Source organism: Panthera uncia, chromosome B4 (genome assembly GCF_023721935.1).
Source record: "Panthera uncia isolate 11264 chromosome B4, Puncia_PCG_1.0, whole genome shotgun sequence".
Taxonomy (NCBI): domain Eukaryota; kingdom Metazoa; phylum Chordata; class Mammalia; order Carnivora; family Felidae; genus Panthera; species Panthera uncia.
This window is the reverse complement of record NC_064809.1, coordinates 131709970-131729558: the sequence shown is the minus strand read 5'-3', so window position 1 is coordinate 131729558 and position 19589 is coordinate 131709970. Positions and strand designations below refer to the sequence as shown.

The following is a 19589-nucleotide window of genomic DNA, read 5'->3' as shown; positions in this document are numbered from 1 at the left end:
TCATCTAAGGAACCCAAGTGTTGAAAGATTCATTCTAAGAATGATGTTTTAAAATTTTTTAAATTTATTTTTGAGAGAGAGAGATACAGAGTGCAAGGGGGTGGGAGGAGATGCAGAGAGACACACACAGACTCTGAAGCAGGCTCCAGCCTTCGAGCGGTCAGCATAGAGCCCGATGCGGGGCTTGAATCCATGGACCGTGATATCATGACCTGAGCTGAAGTCGGATGCTTAACCAACTGAGCCACCCAGGCACCCCTGATAATGGTATTTCTTAAGGAGTTTTAAACAACGCTTATGATTAGCAGGTGAAAACTAGCCAGCATTCCTCAACACAAAAAAAGCTGGAGGCTTTAGTTAGCCTGTGCATCTTTACTGAGGGGAAAGTTTCTGCCGGGCTTTTGTAAATAATGAAAATAGGTCCAAGGCACCCGTAATTACTTTCGTAGCTCCAGAGGGGCCTGGGAATTTTGGGTTATAAATCAAAGACCTGTTATGTTCAGCTGCTAGAGAAAGGTCAGCAGGGACAGGAAACGGCAACTAGGGTCTTCCTCATATTGAGACACTTCAGCCACCACTCAGTCATACAGAGCTGATATTTATTATGTTTATTCGTAAGTTGATTGTGCTCAGTGGATAGCACATTTTTGGGGAACCTCCCAGAGCCTGGGGATCTGGGGTATGGTCACAGACGGTGCAGGAGGCTTCGCTGGAGTCAGGAGGCTGAGGGGTTTCCCTGGGCCCTTCTGCTGATAGGGAAGTAGGAGAGGCTATGAGGATCACCATATCTGAATTAAGGGCTGTCTCCTTTCTGTACTTCCTCCATGTCCTGTAAGAAAGGAAAGTAGCAGTGAACTGGGCACGGAGCAGCGCTCTATCCACACACCAAAAAGAGAATTCCAGGGAGGTTCTACCAAACAAGGCAGGAGCAAGGCAGTTTTATTCTCTCATACGTGTACTGAACATTCACCGGAGACCAGGCACTGGGGGCCCAAAGGTATAAAAGACATGTTCCTTGGGGCACACGGCTGGCTCAGCTGGTAGAGCATGAGACTCTTTCTTGACCTTGGGGTCATGAGTTCAAACCCTATACTGAGTGTAGAACTTACTTTAAAACAAAACAAAACCCCCTGTCCCCTGCCAGGAGGAAGCTCATCGTCTAGTAGAATTTGGAGGTGTGTCTGTGTTCTTAAGTATATAATAGTGTCACAAGAGGGACTGGGCAGAGGGCACAGCCTCACTTTCAGATGGAGGAATGAGGGAAGACTTCATCAAAGATCATGAAGAACTGGCGAAAGTAAGAGTAGTGAGAAATAGCCTTCCAATGGCAGGAAGAGTGAGCCACTGCTCGGGGGTGGGTAAGCCTGTCGGTAATTCAAGAAACAGTGAATAGTGGGGATAGGTGTGTGGTTGGGAATATGGAAGATGCGGCTGGAATAAGAGGTGTGACCAGATCATGTGACCAGATCGTGGCAAGCCTTGAATCCCAGACTACGGAGCCAGAACTGTCTTTATCTACAACAGAGAGGCAGCCAAGCAGCCCACGTTAGAGCACCAGAAGCCAAGACGAGAAAGGTGAAAAGGACAGGCACCGGGGGAAAGGTTTGTGAACAGCCAGGTTGCGGTGCCTGTACAGCCTGTACAGGTACGGAGTTTGGTGACCTTGCGAACCATGGTGAGGATGTGCAGTTTCTAAATTTCAACGTGGAGAATGAAGCTGTTCGGGGTGGGTGTGTAAAGCATATTAAACCGTTAAGAAAACTTACGGGTTGAGAGAACGAGGGTACATAAAGGGCAAATAAAAAGGCTGGTTGGGATCAACTTGGTCGGAAAAGATCCCAGTGAAGTTCTAAGTCAGGAAGATAGTTGTCCTCATCCAATGTAGAGAAAAGGCAAAATAAGACCATCAGCCAAGTGAGTCACTTTATTAAGGGTCTGCACTTCTGCTTCGAGTGAGGGAAACTACCACGGGGCCAAACTGCATCACAGTTTAGATGCCCCACCCCACTTCCTGTTCCCAGTCCATGTAGGGGAAAAGAAGTCTTACCTGTTAGTCATCGTCGTCGTCATCCTCTGGGACAAAAATGTCATGCTCCTCAAGTAGAGCAGCAAAGTTCTTGCTAATGAGCGTCCCGACATAGAGAAAGGGGATCACAATGGAGAACACACGGAGAAGGCCGAAGGACATCTGCGGAGGGTCAGAGTGGTGGCTGTGAGTTCCAGAGCCCACTCTGGTGGGACCACAGAAGGCCCGGCCCTCAGGGGCACTCCTGTGGACCCCAGACCTGTGATAAGCAACTACTTGATTTTAAAGTCCTCGGAAAAAGAGCAAGAAAAATAATGCGAAGAATTGATAAGATGATGGTCGTCAAAGTGGATACTGGGAAGAAAAGTATAAGGCATTCTGGACATCTAAAAATTAGGGCACAACCTGGTAATTACTTGCAGATACAAACAGGTAAGAAAGTACTAAGAGCTGGACTGTGGAAACAGAGCTCACCAAAATTTGAAGACACCAAATACGTGAAAATGGATTACAAAACAATGAGCATGTTCAGTGAAAGGATACAGTCCTTTAACTGATTCCCCAGGGCCTGAGAAGTTTAATTGCACCACATTAAATGTTCAAAACAAGCATGTTTTGAAAAGTGAGCATGTCTTCATGCTAAAAGACTAGCTGTTTTAAAATTTTTTTTTTTTTTCAACGTTTTCTTTTTTATTTATTTTTGGGACAGAGAGAGACAGAGCATGAACGGGGGAGGGTCAGAGAGAGGGAGACACAGAATCGGAAACAGGCTCCAGGCTCCGAGCCTGTTTTAGATGGACTAAAGGAGTTTCAGTATAATCTCAACATATCCTCTCATATTTTCCTATGGAGTTTCCAAAAAAAGTTTTTTTTCAGCTGTGCCTTTTTATGCCTTTTGTGCCTTTTCCCTGGCCAGACTAGCTTTAAGAGAATTTGTTTTTGTTTTGTTAACTCCCACGCAGCACCGGAGTCAAAAAGCAAACTTGTTTGGCTTAAAGGGCTGTTTCCATTTTACTTAGAAAAATCCAAGGGTGCTCAGGGCACGTGAGAGCATTCAGTGGTGGAAAAAATAGGACCTGGTGGAGGTGGGCGGGGGAGGTGGGTCGACCAGCAGGAAACCTGGATTCCAGGACCTGACGGGCTGCTCGCTTTGGAGCCTCACTGGCTTCACTGCTTTAGCCCGATTCTTCATTTATAAAAACTGACTGTAATACCTCCCGCACACCTCTCAGAGTTGCAAATTACATGAATTAAACACTAGGTCAAAACTCCTACGAAGAAAAGGTCTGTCCCACGTACAATTTATTTACAAAGTCCTTTCACAACTCGTTATTTCATCCCATCAACTCTGAGGCTGACAAGAAAGAGTGGTTACGTGATTTGTCTATACTGGGTGCATATAGCCGAGTCGTGTGGAGAACTCGCGCACCGCGCTCCTCACGATAAACTAGTGCAAAGTGCAGTCCTCAGCTCTCGCTCCCCCATCCTCTGTCTCCTTGCGCCCAACTCAATCAACACCGGGATCTGACCCGACCATCTCCTCCCACCTGTCAAAATTCGCAGGGCATCATTGCTAAACTTTGTCCTTGATCCGTCTTCCGGTCTAAGGCGGTTGTACGATTGGCCTTTGCACCTATCAGTCGGCGTCGACCCGCACACACTCCCCATAATGATTGGCCTCGGCCCCTTCGCCCCGCCTCCAGGCAGACACTCACTTTCACGGGTTTGGGCAAAATGGCGCCGCTGCGAGTAACGATGACTGACCTCGACGGTACCAGGCTCCGACCTGAGCCACCCCCTCCGGCGGAGACATCGCCACCTTTCCTCAAGCTCGGCCCGCTCCGTAAAGCCCCGGATCGGACGGATGCCAATGCCAGCCAGCGAGCGGCTGCGGACGCCATCTCCCAGCTCCGCCCCTAGCTCGGCACCCGGGCCCCACCGCCCAGCCCCTGTGACGTCCTCAGGGAGAGCACGGCCGCAAGCCTCGCGAGACTCTTGAGATCAGACGAGAGGCCCAGCTCTCACACTTGCGCAGTGCGCCTAGTTCCCTATGAGGTAGAAAAGAGGCGTTTGTTACCGGCCGGACGTGGTGACGTCACGAGGAGGCTGCCGATGCCCCAACAGCCGGCTGATTCTGGGCATGCCGGGCGGGGTCTTCTGGCAGGCGGTCCTCGTGGACCCCTCGTATCGTTCACTCCCCCAGAACAGCCAGGGTTTGGCAGAGTGGGTGATTGTTGAAAAGAGAAATCACTTTAATTGAGCTTGAAACAATTGTATTTCTCTTTTTAATATTTAAAAAAATATAAATTTATTAGTTGTACTACTTGGGTGATTTGGGAATTTTATTTCTTGCCAAGGTATACGTTCTCTATAGGCAAATGTAAACCATAACTGAAGGGGAGAAGTGGGGCTTTTGCACAAATTGGTCAAGTGGTTGTTAAAATAAACTTTGAGGAACCAAAGTGAGTAATAAAAACCTAATGTTTTAATCATATAAAAATACTGTAACCATAAGAACGATAAAAGCCTCTAGTGTCTGTGTAGAAAACAAGGCGCAGTGGGCTGTGGGACTCCTGTACAGGGTTCGGAAGGGAGCCCCTCTTCTTAGGACACAAGCCTGGCAGGAACCGGTTCTGGACTCTGGGTGGCCTTGGGCGTGCTGGACTTAAGAGGCTGTCGGTCACAGCCTCTGGACCTCGTTGGCCCTGGTCAGGCTACCCAAGGCCCTAATAAGGGATTGAGAGTCTAAGAAGGGGCAGACTGTGTGTATGGAGAGGGGGGGGATGTCTTGACCAGGTTCTGCATCTTCCATCCAGCCACTGCTGCCACACCTCTAGGGCTCAGGCTAGTCTGGCTGCTGGCTCTCTAGACGCAGCCACTTTGCCTCCCGAAACAATCGATAAAACACTTGGCGCCATGCTGCTGAGAGTAGCAGTGAGAGGGTCTTGGCAGATACGCGCTGGCTGACAAGCAGGATGGTGAATGAGTTCCTAGGAGGGGTTCAGGGCTGGGAACAGCTCTCTGGGAGCAGTTAGAAGAATTTATCCTGGTGTTCAAACTCCCAGAATGCCCTCGACTGAAAACCAAAATAACAACCTGGCTTCCCCAGGGAGCCACATTGCCTCCTCGCTTCTTTGGCTTCCCACTTGGCAGCTCCAGGAGCTGGCTGCTAAGGACAGAATACAGGAAGGATTTCTGCCGACATAAAAAGCTCCCAGCCCGTCTTGGGACAATGACCAGCACCATCTATAGACAAGGCAGCCAGGGAGAGAAGATGGGGGCCCCAACACTTGCTGAGAAGAATCAATCCCTCTTCGTTGGCTGAAGGCCCTGTCCCTCCAAAGGGCCCCACCCAAACTGCAGTTCCTATGCCCAGTCTTCCCACCGCTCAGGAAGAGCTGGGCCCCAGAAACCCCCAGGACAATAAATCCACTTTCTCTGACAGTGTCAGTCCCTCGAGCCAACATTTCAGCCAGCTTCTGGTATTTAAATGTACACACGACTCCCTGTGTTAGAAGTTGTGGTTGTAGAGTCTGTTGTTAGAAGTTGTGGTTGTAGAGTCTGTTGCGTAGGTAAACAGGCAGGGCAGCCTGAGGCCACGCAATAGTCCCCACTTCCTCCATTTCATTAACATTCCCTGAGAGCGGAGCAGTCCAGCACAGAGTCAGGAGACTTGGGTCTGGCCCTGTGGTTGCTGAGCAAGCATCCCCTCCTCTCTGGGCCTCAGGAAACAAAGGGGTTGCAAGTAACGATTCCTTGGTCCCCCTCCAGGCACAAAGGTGGATCTGGAGCCTGGAGGAGGCCTAAAAAGCAGGAAGGAGAGGACCCTCTCAAAAAAAGCAACTTTAAAACAAATAAACATTAAATTCCTGGAGAAGCACTGGCTCTGGTGTCCTGACCAGCAGGACAAGGGCAGAACCCAAAGAGCCGAGGCTCAGTGCCCATCCTGTTTCTCACGTTCTGGCCGGCTCCCCCGGGCCCTCTGCATCCACCTCTGCCTCAGCTCCGAGATCTCCTGGCCATACCAATTGTGCAAGGCGGAGAAGTAGAAGGTCTCAGGGAACAGGGGGCTCTGCCTCCTGCCCAGGAAGAGGCTGGCAGGGCCCTGCAACTCGGCCAAGCCCTGCCCTGCTGGCCTGCTGCCCCTTTCTTCACCCAAGTCCACAGGGCTGCAATCCTTGGAGAGGGAGTGGCCGTTTTCCAGGCCCGGAGGCCGATGGTCTGGAGCCTGGGGCTTATAGCGGCTGGTAATGGCCTTCCAGGATGAGTGGCGATGCAAGGCCAGACTGTGGCGGGCATCTCGCAACTGGCTCTCCAGCTCGCGCACCACCAGGCGCATGTAGCCAAAGCTCGCCCTGGACAGTGCCTTCACCCAGGCCTCCTGGGCCGCGGGCCCATCTGCCGCGAGCAGGTGCGGGCGCACACCAGGGGCGTCGAAACGGATGGCGAAGGCAAACTCCTCAGACATTGGAGCCTCGGCCAGCTCCACCGTGCAGCCCTCCAGCACCACCAGGCTCAGCGGGGCCCTGCTCTCTCGGCTCTCAAAGGAGAACAGCAGGTTGCCTTTGAGAACAAACCAGCACCTTCGGCCAGTGCCACTGGGAGTGGGGGGAGTCCCTGCCCCGCCCCAAGTGCGCAGAAAGCCCGTATGGTCTGCTGGGGAGTCGCTCAGTGCATAGTGGGCTACACTCCTCTCGTTCAGCTTCATGGCTCCCATAAGAACTGTGAGGGGAAAACATTTTTAAAAAATTAAAAAAGGGGGGGCACCTGGGTGACTCAGTTGGTTAAGCATGAGTTTGAGCCCCGCATCAGACTCTGTGCCAACAGCTCAGAGCCTAGAGCCTGCTTCAGATTCTGTCTCCCTTGCTCTCTGCCCTTCCCCACTCGCACTCTGTCTCTGTCTCTCTCAAAAATAAAATAAAAACATTAAAAAAAAAAAAAAAAAAAGTGGCAGCGGGAGAGGGCCAGAGAGGGAGGCAGCCTCTGTGCTCCTGTGGGGAAAAGAACGCTGGCTCTGGAGGAGACCTGGGCCCCAGCTCTGTGGCCTCTACTCACTTGCTGTGTGCCCTGAGGCTCTCACTGTCTTCATCTGTGAAATGGGCTAGCCTCCCCTGACTTTTCTCTCAGAGGGTTGTTGTGAGGGTCATGGAAAAAACTGGACACCAGAGGGCTCAGAGAAAATGATAACGTGTACCAGACCAGGAGGTACGGAGGGCTTTGACACAGCTTTTTAAAATCCAAAGAAAAAGGTATCGGCTGAGCTGAAATGGATCCTGAGCCCACAGAACCCATAGAAATCATTATGCTTAAACCATCCCCTGATCCAGGGGCCCCTCAGCTCCAACCCTGAGGCCAAACCTCCAGGGTTTCTGTGGCCCTCCTGGGCCCCTGCGGCCTCTCATTCGTTGATGGAGCAATTACCCGTTAGTAAGAATCTGCAGCCTTCAAGGCCAGATGAGCGCAGGGTGAGGCAGGCCTGCCCCATTCCTCCATCAGCGGGGGCTTAGATGGGGATCTGTGCAGTAAACAAGAGTGCGGTACAAACACAAGGCGTGGCTGGGTAGGACCGTCCTCAGCCATTGACTGTCAGTGCCTCACGGATCATAAGTGACACCTTATGAAAGTGACTCATGAAAAACTGAGGCCCAGAGCAGTGAAGATGAACTGCCCAAGGCTGCATGACCAGCGAGAAGCAGAACTTGGGTCTCCCGATTCCCTCATATCTTCTAGGGGCAAGCGTTGGCAGTGACTCACTTACCAGCAGAGCTCGCAGCAAGAGGGCAGGGGCCTGGCTTGTCTCGCCACACGCCACGGCTCAGCCCTTCGACTGTGTGGTTCCTAGGGCACCTGCAAAACAATTGTCAAACCCAGTGACCCCCTCCTAGGGGATGAGAACTCCTGCTCAGTCTTAGGAGCCCAGTAAAACCACCACCTCTTCCAGGAGGCCTACCCTGATCATCTCCCTACCCACCCACTCACCCAGGCCAGGCCCTTAAATAAGGAGCAATTGAACATCACTTCTCAGAACTCAGTACTCTACTCCCTAAGGCTAGGTCAGAGTTAAGTGTCCTCAGCTTCCTGCTTTTCCCTTCTAGCACATGTCGCAGGTTGGCTTTAAGTCACCTAATCTGAGAGGTCTGTCCTGATGGCTGTATCCAAAGTGGTCCTGATCACCAAGGTGACCTGATCTAAGGTGACCCAGCCAGCAGCCCCCTCACTTCTGTTTGCATTTCCTTCATGCCACAATGATCGATCTCATTTGTGTTTACAGCATTATCCCCAACCCCAGAATGGGCAGGACTCACCTTGGCTGCCCGCCCCCCTCCACCCCCCTCCATCCCCCACCCCCCCCCACCCCCGTTTGACTTCCAATATCCAGGAAGAAAGTATTCAAATAAATGAGAAAACGCCAACGGACAAAGCAGCCCCTCCCTCCTGGAGCCTAAATTCAAGCGGGGAGACACAGTGTAAACAGACAAAAGTAAATAATAAATGAATGTAAAAATGAATTACGGAAGAAATAAAGTAAGGATCAGTCATGATAAGGCCTAAGCGGGGGCCCACGAGGGTGGGGTGGTCGCAGGAGGAGGAGGAGCTCACTGAGGTCTGCCCCGGCCGCGCCTTGTGTCCGCCCGGCACCGGGGCGCGGAGAGGGGCTCCGGAGCGGGAGGAGCAGGGCTCCCGCCCCCGCCGCGAGCCTGGGGAGGGGTGCGAGGCCCCGACCGCGGAGCCGGCGGGGAGTCGGTGCACCGCGTCTCGCCGGTCTTTTTGTTAGAGGAGCTGGACGGGCTGGGGCGCCGGACCCACCGGCCTGGGGCCACCGGGTGGACCCCTGACCCGCCACCGCCCTAAAACAGCGGTCGCCTCGCCGGGAACCTCGGTCTCCGGGTCCGCGCAGTGGGGCTGCCCCGCCACGTCCCCGCTGGCCACGCCCTCCCGGGGGCCGCCTCCTCCAGAGCCCGCGGGGCCCGCGCTCACCTCCGCGCCGACAGGCGCGCCGAAGCCCGGGAGGGCGGTCCGCGCGGTGGGCTGCGCCCGCGGCCTGGGGCGATCCGGGCTCCGGCCCCCGCGCCTCCGCCTGGGCGGGAATGTGGCCGCGGACGCCGGGAGACCCCTTCCGGGCGGCTCGAGTTACCACCCCCCCCTCCCCTCCCACAGCTCACCCGGGGATCTGCGAAGCGGCTTCTGGATCCACGCGGGAGGGAAACTGAGGCCGGAGAGGCCGAGACTTGCCAGAACCACGGAGCTGGTCAGCGGCGGGCGACCTCGAACCCAGGGCCCCGCCGCAGGCCGTCCGCGGGCCTCGGACCCAGCCCACCGCCAGGAGAACTCGGAGTCCTTCTCTTCCCCTCTCCAGCCCCCTCTCCCCGCCCGGCCCACTTTTCCCACTGAGCCAAGCCTGGGACGGCTTGGGCCCGGCGCCTCCTTTGGGCGGGCTCCTATCCAGTCTGCGAGGCCCCGCCGAGCTTCCTGGCAACCCCACCCGGCTCCAGAAGCGCCCACATTTCTGTTTCTGGGGATTATCGATTTCTGCTTCCGCCACTCCCACCGGCCTGCAACCCACCCGCGGTCCCCAGGGCTCTGCCTGGAATTGGTCCAAGGGTAGGCTTGTGGTGAGGGTTCCCCGAATGCACAACCAAACGCAGGAGGCTGGGGGTTCCTGACGGCCCTGGAAGCCGGGGAGGTCGGAATATCTGCCCATGAATTTGGTGGTTCCCAGCTCAGAGCTCGAGCCTTTGCAGTTCCTGCAGCCTAGAATGTTCCTTCTTGCCTCTATCCCTCAGTTCTAACTTCTCGGGGCTCCTTCACACCAACTAGGTCTCGACTTAAATGTCCTCTCCCTGACTATGTGATGTCAAGTAGCCTATCCTCAAGTCTATCACATCCCTGGGGTGTATTTTCATGATAGCGCTAGCCACTACAGAACATGCCCTATACTCATGCTTTTATTTCCTGTTTATTATCTGTCTCTCCCACTAACTTTTATTCAGTTAATAACAGAAACCATAACAAATGTGTTAGAAGGTAATAAGTGGTATGGAAAATATAGGAAGTCACACGGAGCTTGGGAATTGCTGGAGCAGCGAGGTTGCAGTTTCAAATAGGATGGTCAGGGTAGGCCTCACTGAGAAGGTGGCATTTGAGAAATACTGGTAGGAAATAAGGGAGCCAGTCATGCCAAAATCTGCAGGAAGATGATTCCAGGCAGAGGGAACAGTTAGTGCAAAGGCCCTGAGACCAGTTGTGTTTGAGGAGCTGCAAGAGTGTGGCAGAGGCAGGGAGGAGGGGGACAGCAGCAGGAGATGTGGTCAGCATGCGTGGGGTTGGGCTTTGTAAATCTGTGAGTCTCCAGACTGAGATGAACAGCTGTCACAGGGTCTTGAGCAAGGAGTGACCTGAGGTATGTTGTGAAGGAGTACTCCAGGGGGGCCTTGGTGGCTCAGGCAGTTAAGCATCTAACTTGATTTTGGCTCAGGTCCCTGAATCAGGCTCTGTGCTGACAGCGTGGAGCCTGGTTGGGATTCTCTCCCCCTCTACTCATGTGCACGCTCTCTCTCTCTCTCTCTCTCTCTCTCTCTCTCTAAATAAGTAAATAAACTTTAAAAACATATTTGATGAGGGGTGCCTGGGTGGCTCAGTTGGTTAAGCGTCCAACTTCAGTTTAGATCATGATCTCACAGTTTGTGGGTTCCAGCCCTTGTTCTGACCGCTCAGAGCCTGGAGCCTGCTTCAGATTCTGTGTCTTCCTCTCTCTCTGCCCCTCCCCCTCTCATGCTCTGTCTCTCTCTGTCTCAAAAATAAATAAAACATTAAAAAAAACACATTTCATGAATGAAGGAGGGAAGAAATATGTAGAGTGCCTGGGGCCAGTACAATGGGTGGCTGGCCCAGAGTGTCAGGTAGGGGAGGAGAGCCTCCTGGCTTTGCAAAAACAGTGCCCTACACCATGCATCATGGCATTTTCTCACTTCCTTTCTAAAAAGCAGGTATTCACTCCATAGTATTTATTAAGCGTTTACATTGTGTCGGGCACTGTACTCGCCTTCAGGGACCCCGCAGAGGTGAAAGGACTAGCCTCTCGGGGAGCCACGGTAGTCAGGTCACCCAGTCCATAGACTTGCTCCGCGGGTGGTGCCGGCCTGAGGTGGGCGCGGAGAAGGAACTTGAGGGGGCGGGGCTTTGGGAACTTCGGGGGAGGGCTTATGGGCCCACAGGGGGCGGGACACGGCATTGCTAGGGGGATTCTGATAGGTTCCGCCGGGTAGGCTTGCCGCCGTCAGGCTCCGCCCCCTGTGGAACGCTGTAGGCAAATCAGGTTACAGCAGCAATCGGCGTTCCAGAGGCCGGAGCCTGTGGCGGTTCTGGGTGCGTCCGCAGGGTGAGTTGCGCGAGCGGGGCACTCTGAGGGACGGTCCCCGCGCTAGGGCTGCTGGGCTGCTGTCCTTGGGGACGGGGTGGGGATGGGGTGGGGGCGGGGGCAACCCAGAGCCGGTGGGAGCCCGAAGCCTGGTCCCAGGCCGACGCCTCCGTTCTTCCAAGGCGTCCCAGAGGCGGTCGCTGCCTTTTTCTGGTCCCGGCTCGGCGGAGGGCCGCCCGTGGGGCCGGGGGTTCCCGGCACTACAGAGGGGGTGGGGTCTAACGTCTAAGACATCTTGTTTAGTATTTCTGAAGGAAGAACCCAGGCTCGGGGAAGTGATAGCTGGGGGCCGGGGGTGGTGAACAGTGAGGGCGGCTTGTGGGATCCACGCTCAAGGTTGAGAGCGGTAGAGCTAGCGAGGCAGTAGTAGTGGACCCCGGTGCTTACCTAACGTTTCTTACCTTCCAGAATCCAACGTATAAAGCTGGTGAAAGGAGAGCAGATCCGGTCGGGTCCTGAGACGCTGAGTCCAGAGCGATGTTGCTGAAAGCAGGTACCTACGCGGGTGGGGGTGGTTTGGGGAGGGCAGGAGACCCGATGGGGATAGGGGCTCCCTGGAGGAAGTTCCAGCCCTCTGGTGTCTGGGCCTCTTTCTTTGATGTGGGTATGTGGGAGACATGTTCCTCTCTCTTACTCTTGGAGCTGGGCCAGCAAGAAGGAGATGCTCCCCACCTAGGAATCAGTTCCCTTCCAAAGAGGCCACTTCCTTTCTCTCCCCTTCTCCCTCAAAGTACAGAGAACCTGCTTTATGTGTTATCAACACCGCACTAGTTGTTCCGTAGATGGCTAGATGCAGATCCAAACCTGGCTAATCTCTTAAGCCCTTCTGAGGCCTTTTGGGGGTCTGTGGTAGAGAGCAAAGGGCCTTGGGTGAGACTCAGGAGACCTGGAGTCTGGCTATAGTGTTCAAGTTCTGTGTATACCGAGTTGGGGGAGCTAGTCAGGGTGCAGAAAGGACACAACCTCAAGTGTTAGTTTTTTACCGATTCCGGCACTGCTGTGGCAATAGCAGGTGGGGACTCAGGCCTCAAACACATTGCCCTGCCCCAGGCACCATGAGCCCACTCACTGTAACTGCTGGAGTGGGCAGTTACAATAGGAGCTAATTCTTCTCAAGCCCAGGAGTCTGGTTGTTCCCCTAATGGGAAGTCCAGCGGCCTCTGCAGAGCCCAACAGCATATGGGTGGGGTGGGGCGAGGGCTGGGGCTAGGGGAGCCACTGACAGTCATCCTTCTGACTCCCCTGCAGTGCTCTTGCTGGCCCTGGTGGCCCGGGTGCTGGTGCTAGAGAATGGGCTCCTGCGGAAGCCACCCATGGGCTGGCTGGCCTGGGAACGTTTCCGCTGCAACACTGACTGCGACGAGGACCCGAAGAACTGCATCAGGTGAGCGAGGTCCACACCACCTAACAAGCCTTGCCCAAGACCCCGGGGAGTAGGGGCAGGGAGTGGAGGGCAGGAAAAGAGCGCCCGTGCCAGAGAGAATGCAACCAAAGGTGACCTTTGGGACATTGACAGCCTTGTGACCTGCTTGGGGCTTCTGTGGGAGTTGTCTGGCCTGTGGGGCAGGGGCATTGTGGCGGGCCCAGCCCCTGAGATCGCTGAAAGGAGATCATTGCTACAGCCAGGCTGGCTCAGTCTTGCAGCCTGGGGCCAAACGGCTCCTTTCTTTCCACCCTGCTTATGGTTCTCATAGACTGGAGTCACACTCAGATCCTCTGAAAACTCTGAAAAGCTCTGAGGAAGGGGGTGGGGGGTGACTGAGCTGCCCCATCCCCTGCCTCTCACCAGCGAGCGGCTCTTCATGGAGATGGCCGACCACTTGGCACAAGACGGATGGCGGGACCTGGGCTACACATACCTTAACATGGATGACTGCTGGATTGGTGGGCGTGACGCCAAAGGCCGCCTGATACCAGATCCCAAGCGCTTCCCCAATGGCATTGCCTTCCTGGCTGACTATGTGAGCCCCACCCCAGCCCTGCCCTTTAGCCTGGGGTCCAGACCAGGGTCTCCACGCCACCCCCCCCCCCCCCCCCCGGCTTATTTCCATAATCTCTCTTGAGAAATCACAGTCTGGTGGGGAAAACAGATAAATGGACAGCTAGTTTCGGCCCACCGTGGTGGGTAAGAGCCAGGAGGGGCATCTTTTCCAGCCTGGGATTTCAGAAAGATTCACCTGAGGAGGCAATTCTTGAGCTGCTATAGAGAGATGACATTCGAGGCAGAGGGGATGACAGAAGCAAGGCCTGGAGGCCAGAAGCTGCCCATGGGAGGTGTGTGTTGGAGTGAGGAGAAGGACCACAGTTGGCAGAAGACAGACCAGCAAACACACTCTTTCCTTTCGATAGTGGGGAGCCGATAATTTTCTAATGAGGACTGGTCAGATGTGCCTGTGAGGTGGCTCCCTGCGGGTCCTGCCTAAGCCCACTTGTGTCCTCAACCCTCCACAGGCTCACTCCCTGGGCCTGAAGCTGGGCATCTACGAGGACATGGGCAACTTCACCTGTATGGGTTACCCAGGCATCACGCTAGACAAGGTGACTCAGGATGCTCAAACCTTTGCCGAGTGGAAGGTGGACATGCTGAAGTTGGATGGCTGCTTTTCGACCCCCGAGGAACGGGCCATGGGTGGGTCCTGGAGCTGGCCAGGGGCCATCAGGTAGACAGGGAGGGGTGGCCACGGAAAGCTCACCGGAGCCTACCTGGCCCAGTTTGTCTGTCTGTATGGCCCCCAGGGGGTAGTATTTGCCAATTCCCTGCATCCAGAGGCTGGGAGGATTATTGCCTCCCAGGCTTCCTAAAGATGGGTTGGCACCATGCCCACCCAGGAAGTGTTTGTAGCTCTGGGTACAGGGGGAGGCACCTCCTCTTTTGGGCCTCAGTTCCCTCACATTCGGTGGGAGGTTTGGGCTGAGGCCCCAGATTTCATCCTGTGCCTCCTCAGGCCTAAAATGTAGGGGTGGGGTTTTTCCAGGATACCCCAAGATGGCAGCTGCCCTGAATGCCACAGGCCGCCCCATTGCCTTCTCCTGCAGTTGGCCGGCCTATGAAGGGGGCCTTCCCCCAAAGGTAAGCCATTCCGTGAGCCCACCTGGCAGTGCTCCCCACACCCAAGCCTCCTCCCCTCCTGTGCAGTCAGGGTTGCTCTCATCATAGTTGCCGGTGTGCTGATTTGTCAGTCTAGGAGAGGGTTCTGAGTGCCCCAGAGGGGGCCTCAGCCAACCCCGGGTCTAGAGAAGAGGAGGCACTTCTCAGGTGGGCCGAAGGGATGGGCGTCCAGGGCATGGAACTACACGTCATGTGCTGACACACATCATCCAGCCAGTGGTCAGAATCCTGGTTGTACTGAGTGGGCTAGGACATCTAGAAGGCTAGTGAGGCCATGCAAGTGGGGCTGAGCCTCTGAAAGGCATTGTGGGCATATCACCAGGGGCCCTTCAGCACCTAGGACACTAGAAAGGGTGGGATCAGACTTGTAGACCCGAGGGAGAATGCTGGCAGACGGCGGGGCTCACTGAGAGAATACAGGGGTGGGTGTGCAGTAGCGAGGGCTGTGGGTGTACCAGCCTGGGCCCGTTCCCCGGGCTTGGCCCCAACGGGCATGAGAGGGCAGGGCAGACTTCCGGCACCAGCACAGGTGGAGATGAGGCCTGGGAAGCCCCAGGGCAGGACCCCGCTTTCTGAGACCTTCCTGATCGTGATCTAGCTCAGGGCCTGTTCTCTTCCCCCTTCTGCACCCTGTGTGTCTCCTGCTGAGGCTCCTCAGCCCCCGTGCAGGCCTCCAGGCAGCAAGGCGTGACTCTGCTGCTGGACTCTGCCTTCCCCCGGCATCCAGGTGAACTACAGTCTGCTGGCAGAAATCTGCAATGTCTGGCGCAACTATGACGACATCCAGGACTCCTGGAGTAGCGTGCTGTCCATCCTGGACTGGTTTGTGGACCACCAGGACATACTGCAGCCGGTGGCAGGCCCTGGACACTGGAACGACCCAGACATGGTACCAGCATGGAGGGGGATGGCCCAAGGCCTGCGGGCCGCGACAGACCTGCTCCCCCACTGCCCTGTGCTGTCTTCCTGGACGCTCACTGCCAGGTTCTAGATCAGTGTCTCTGAAATGTGTCCTTGAACTAGCTGCATCAGACTCACCCTGGGAGCTGGTTTACATGTCTCTTCCCAGGGCCCCACCTCCACTTTTTGGATCAGGATGTTCGAACAGGGCCTGGGAATACCCATTGTTAACAGTCTTCCCTGGCGGTTCTGATGTTTCTTGAAACCTGAGAACTTGGTCTGTAGTGACTCTTGTGGGACACTATTCCTCGGGACAGTGAAGATAATGAAGAGTCCACCTACTCCAGTCATTCCTTCCCTAGACTGTCCTTGCCAGGCCTGCTTCTGACCACCTTTCAATGCCCTGTGCCCTCTTCCCCTCCCACAGAGCCTCTGCAGGCAGAGTCGGCCCCTCACACCTACCTCACTCGTAGCCCTGACTTCAGTGTTTTTGCACTTTATCTTATGACTTGCTAGCTATCTCTTCGTTTAGTCAACAAGCATTTACTACCAGTGATTACAATAATTACAGACACCAGGCCAGATAGATACCTGGAGAAACACCAATTAGCCTGCTTTCGAGTTCTGGTTCCCGCTCAGCCACTTATCCTTGGGAAAGTGACTTAATTTTTTCTGTGCTTCGGTTTTGTCAGTTGGAAGATGAGAAAAGTAGCTACCTTATATAGGGTTGTTCTGGGTATTAAAATGGATGACCCTTTAACACGCTTGGCACAGTTTGGCACATGCAGTGCTGTGTTACATGGGTATCACTAAGTACGTAACCATGTTGCTTAGCGGTAATTGTGTCCAGTCTGTGGATTGGTTGCCCTGGGGTCAGGAAGTGTCCCCCTCAGTCTTGCCACCTGTATTTAGGGCAGGTGGGTGACTTGTGGCAGGAGCAGGGACTCTGTCCAGGTCTGGTACCTACCGCTACCACCCTGACTGTATTTTTTTGACTTTAGTGTGTCGGTGTATAAATGCTTTTGGCAGCAGGACTCCACTGGATCCTCTGAACAACCGATGCCATGGCATATTTCCACCCCATAATCTTGGTGAAATAAAAAAGCTGAGGCTCAGAGGGAGAGTGACTTACTTGACACACCCCAAGGCCACGCTCCTAGGGAATAGTGTTCGCTGAACCAGGCCCCACAGTGTCCTCCCGCTCCATCTTCTCTTGCCTGGGCTGCGTGTCTAGAGTTGGTCCCCGTGCCCACTTTCCTAAAGAGGGCAGAGCTGACCGATCCTCTCCTCTGCCCCCAGCTGCTCATAGGGAACTTCGGCCTCAGCTTTGAGCAAGCCCGGGCCCAGATGGCCCTATGGACAGTGTTGGCAGCCCCCCTCTTCATGTCCACGGACCTGCGTACCATTTCTGCCCAGAATATGGACATTCTGCAGAATCCACTCATGATCAAAATCAACCAGGATCCCTTGGGCATCCAAGGACGCAGGATTCTCAAGGTACTGGAGTTTGGGGGGAGGGAAGGGAAGGCTGAGGGACTAGGCCCCCCGCTGAGAACAAGGTTCCCAGCCTGGAGGTTATGGAAGGCTGGGCCTCAAATCTGCTCAGCTCACCTTCCTGGTTGTATTCGGTCAAGGATTCTACCGGGAGCTGCTCCAACCGTCCCCCCATTTGCCTGGGTGAGAACAAGGCCAGAGCAGGACAGCTCATGGGATCTGGGAAAGGGAGACATTACCACACAAGTGCACATGGGAACAGTGGGGCTCCTAGATTTGGAAGCGCAAGACTTCTCCACATGTCTGTGACGTCTGGCAAATAGCTAGGGCTTCCTTCCAGAGCTTAGGAGTTGTTTGAGCCAAGGGATGCAACTGCTACTAGCACTAGACTAGCATTTACTATTTATTGAGCACCTACTGTGTGCTGGGCATTCTGGGTCCCTTTTCTGAGAAGGTAAATACTTCCCTACTTAACAAACGAGCGAACTGAGACTTGAAGAGTCTAAATAACCCAAGGCCACACAGTTGGTGAAGGGTACAACAGAACTTGACTCCAACAGCATAGAGCCTCCCAGCTTGTGCTCTTTGCACAGATCCTCACCTCTCTAGTTAAATCCACACAACTATAGAAGGCACATATAGAACTGGTGATCCCCAGAGGAGGGAACTAATCCTGCTGGAGGAGCTCATGGTGGAACCAGGCCCACGGACCTTCTGAAGGACGGGGCATCACCCTCCCAGCTGCTCCGGGCAGAGCTCATCAGTCTTATGGACAGCGTCCTCCGCTCCAGTGCCAGCAGCTGCCCACGTCTATCCCTCCCGTTAGCCTATGAACTGAGACAGGACCTTATGCACTTCCGTCTGTGTTCTAGCGTGGGGCCTGGCACAGATTAAGTGTCGGGGAGCATCTGCTGAGTCAGGGAAGAATAAGCTTGGGGTGCTGAAGGGCTGGGGTATCCTCCAGACTTCTGCATGACATGGAGCCATGGGTTAGGGGGACCCAAAGCTCAAAGGAGGGCCAGGGAGGGGATTTCAGGGCCTGCCTGAGCAGGGAGCCCAGCCGGTAGCCACCTTCTGTGTCCAGGAGAAATCCCACATTGAAGTGTACGTGAGGCCCCTGGCCGACGAGGCTAGCGCCTTAGTCTTCTTCAGCCGCCGGACGGATATGCCTTATCGCTACCACTCCTCCCTCGCCCAGCTCAACTTTAACAGCTCCAACACCTATGAGGTGAGTATCCTACTACCTGTGGGGCTTCGGGCTTCCCCGGGTGGGTGTTGCTGGGGGTGGTCCTCTGGCAGGAGCGCAAGAGGCAGCTGCAGGCATCGAGGGCTGTGGCTGGTCCCCTTCCGGGCTCCCACTTCTGTGGGGCACGCTGGAGACCCACCCCAGACAGGCCAGAGTCCGGGCTTTGACACCCTCTGAGGGGGTCTCTGCAGCCATTCTTACAGTAGTACCGGCGATATCTCTTTCCACTACAGGCCCAGAACGTCTACACGGGTGATGTCATCAGTGGCCTCCACCCTAAAACCAACTTCACGGTGGTCATCAACCCTTCAGGGGTAGTGATGTGGTACCTGTATCCCATCAGGAAGCTGGGGAAGTCCCAGCAATGAGGAACTGAAACATGTGACAGGCTGTGGCGGCATCACTGAGCCCAGACCATGGCGCCTCCACATGCCGAGGGCTAGTAAGTGGGGTTCTCTGACACCCAGGCCCACTCAGTGACCTGGCCCCGTGAGACCCAAAGTGCAATCTGAGGGCCAGGTTCCACACCCTGCCCAAGTGTGAACCTTCTTGGAAACTTGTCTTGGGGCGATTTCCTATGGCCTTCCTGGTTTCTACCTTGTCTGCATAGCCCCACAGATGTTACTGAACAACTGAGCCAGCCTCCTGAGCCCCCACAAGCAGGGCCACTGATACCCTCCGATCTTCTTTCTGTTGACTCTGAAATCAGGACTTGGAATTTTTCTTATGATTAGGACTGGAGATCTGACCTCTTGTCAGGAACTCCCACAAATTGTGTGATTGGTTTGCCGGCCTGGATAAGGCCTTGCAGGCTAACACCAGCCAGGTTACCTTGGTTCCCTCTGGTTACCAATAAAGCTGTTCTTTAATCGGGTAGTTGCAATATGGACGTGGGGTCGTGGGCACCTTCAGTTAGGGACTCTGGGCAGCAGTGCACAGGGTGCTGGTTTGAAATCTCACCTCACGTGGAAGATGTGTGGCATCTTCTGGCTCCTTATTTTCCAAAGTGACCTGCAGATTATACTTCCTAGACATGCCAGACTTGCCTCTCACCAGGGAGCCATCCTGCTCTGCCCAACTCAAGTGGTGGTGACAACACAGTCAGGCACAGGCCTTTTGTCTCGCGCACCCCTTCCCCACCCCCTTCAGACTCACTCCTCAGCCCTCCTGCTGCACACAGACCCTGATCTGCTAAGGATTTTGCATTGTCTTCTGCACCTTTCAGCTCATGTCCCCTTTTCTGCCAGGGCTTCATTCAGTGGCACTCTGGGGTTGGGTGCCAGTGAGGGCCAGCTAGCCTCTCTCCCACCGGGCTGCTGCAGTTGGTCCTTTGCCTGGCAGCACCCCCAGCCCCTCCATTCATTTCTCTTCTCCTAACCTGGCTTCAGAGGAGGTT

The 19589-nt window shown here is 54.7% G+C and overlaps 3 protein-coding genes across 4 annotated transcripts; 1 reads left to right on the top strand and 2 right to left on the bottom strand.

The window, feature by feature from the left end:
* Window positions 1-582: 582 nt before the first annotated feature.
* On the bottom strand, window positions 583-3998 carry SMDT1 (single-pass membrane protein with aspartate rich tail 1). The gene is made up of 3 exons (XM_049627598.1): window positions 3742-3998; window positions 2048-2188; window positions 583-829 (listed from the first exon to the last, which is right to left on the bottom strand). The coding sequence occupies exons 1-2, from the start codon at window positions 3925-3927 to the stop codon at window positions 2051-2053; spliced, it is 324 nt and encodes a 107-aa protein (XP_049483555.1). The 5' UTR covers window positions 3928-3998; the 3' UTR covers window positions 583-829; window positions 2048-2050.
* Window positions 3999-4349: 351 nt separating this feature from the next.
* PHETA2 (PH domain containing endocytic trafficking adaptor 2) lies at window positions 4350-8348 on the bottom strand. The gene is made up of 2 exons (XM_049627594.1): window positions 7785-8348; window positions 4350-6748 (listed from the first exon to the last, which is right to left on the bottom strand). Exon 2 carries the CDS (start codon window positions 6741-6743, stop codon window positions 5961-5963), a length of 783 nt encoding a protein of 260 aa, XP_049483551.1. The 5' UTR covers window positions 6744-6748; window positions 7785-8348; the 3' UTR covers window positions 4350-5960.
* Window positions 8349-11318: 2970 nt separating this feature from the next.
* On the top strand, window positions 11319-19066 carry NAGA (alpha-N-acetylgalactosaminidase). Of its 2 annotated transcripts, none has more exons than XM_049627588.1 (10): window positions 11319-11405; window positions 11853-11937; window positions 12693-12828; window positions 13234-13405; window positions 13896-14073; window positions 14420-14514; window positions 15281-15442; window positions 16753-16950; window positions 18032-18175; window positions 18427-19066. In XM_049627588.1, the coding sequence occupies exons 2-10, from the start codon at window positions 11922-11924 to the stop codon at window positions 18559-18561; spliced, it is 1236 nt and encodes a 411-aa protein (XP_049483545.1). In that variant the 5' UTR covers window positions 11319-11405; window positions 11853-11921; the 3' UTR covers window positions 18562-19066. The 2 variants fall into 2 exon arrangements, with proteins under 2 accessions (XP_049483545.1, XP_049483546.1); XM_049627589.1 differs by lacking the exon at window positions 11319-11405 and adding an exon at window positions 11500-11655.
* Window positions 19067-19589: the final 523 nt, after the last annotated feature.

Excerpts from the sequence above, each read along its gene's own strand:
- SMDT1 (XM_049627598.1), bottom strand. The coding sequence starts at position 3,927 with ATGGCGTCCGCAGCCGCTCGCTGGCTGGCATTGGCATCCGTCCGATCC. Across the intron at positions 2,189-3,741 it reads TTTTGCCCAAACCCGTGAAA|ATGTCCTTCGGCCTTCTCCG; the intron begins GTGAGTGTCTGC and ends GACCCTCCGCAG.
- PHETA2 (XM_049627594.1), bottom strand. The coding sequence starts at position 6,743 with ATGGGAGCCATGAAGCTGAACGAGAGGAGTGTAGCCCACTATGCACTG.
- NAGA (XM_049627588.1), top strand. Across the intron at positions 13,406-13,895 it reads TTGCCTTCCTGGCTGACTAT|GCTCACTCCCTGGGCCTGAA; the intron begins GTGAGCCCCACC and ends AACCCTCCACAG. Across the intron at positions 15,443-16,752 it reads ACTGGAACGACCCAGACATG|CTGCTCATAGGGAACTTCGG; the intron begins GTACCAGCATGG and ends CTCTGCCCCCAG.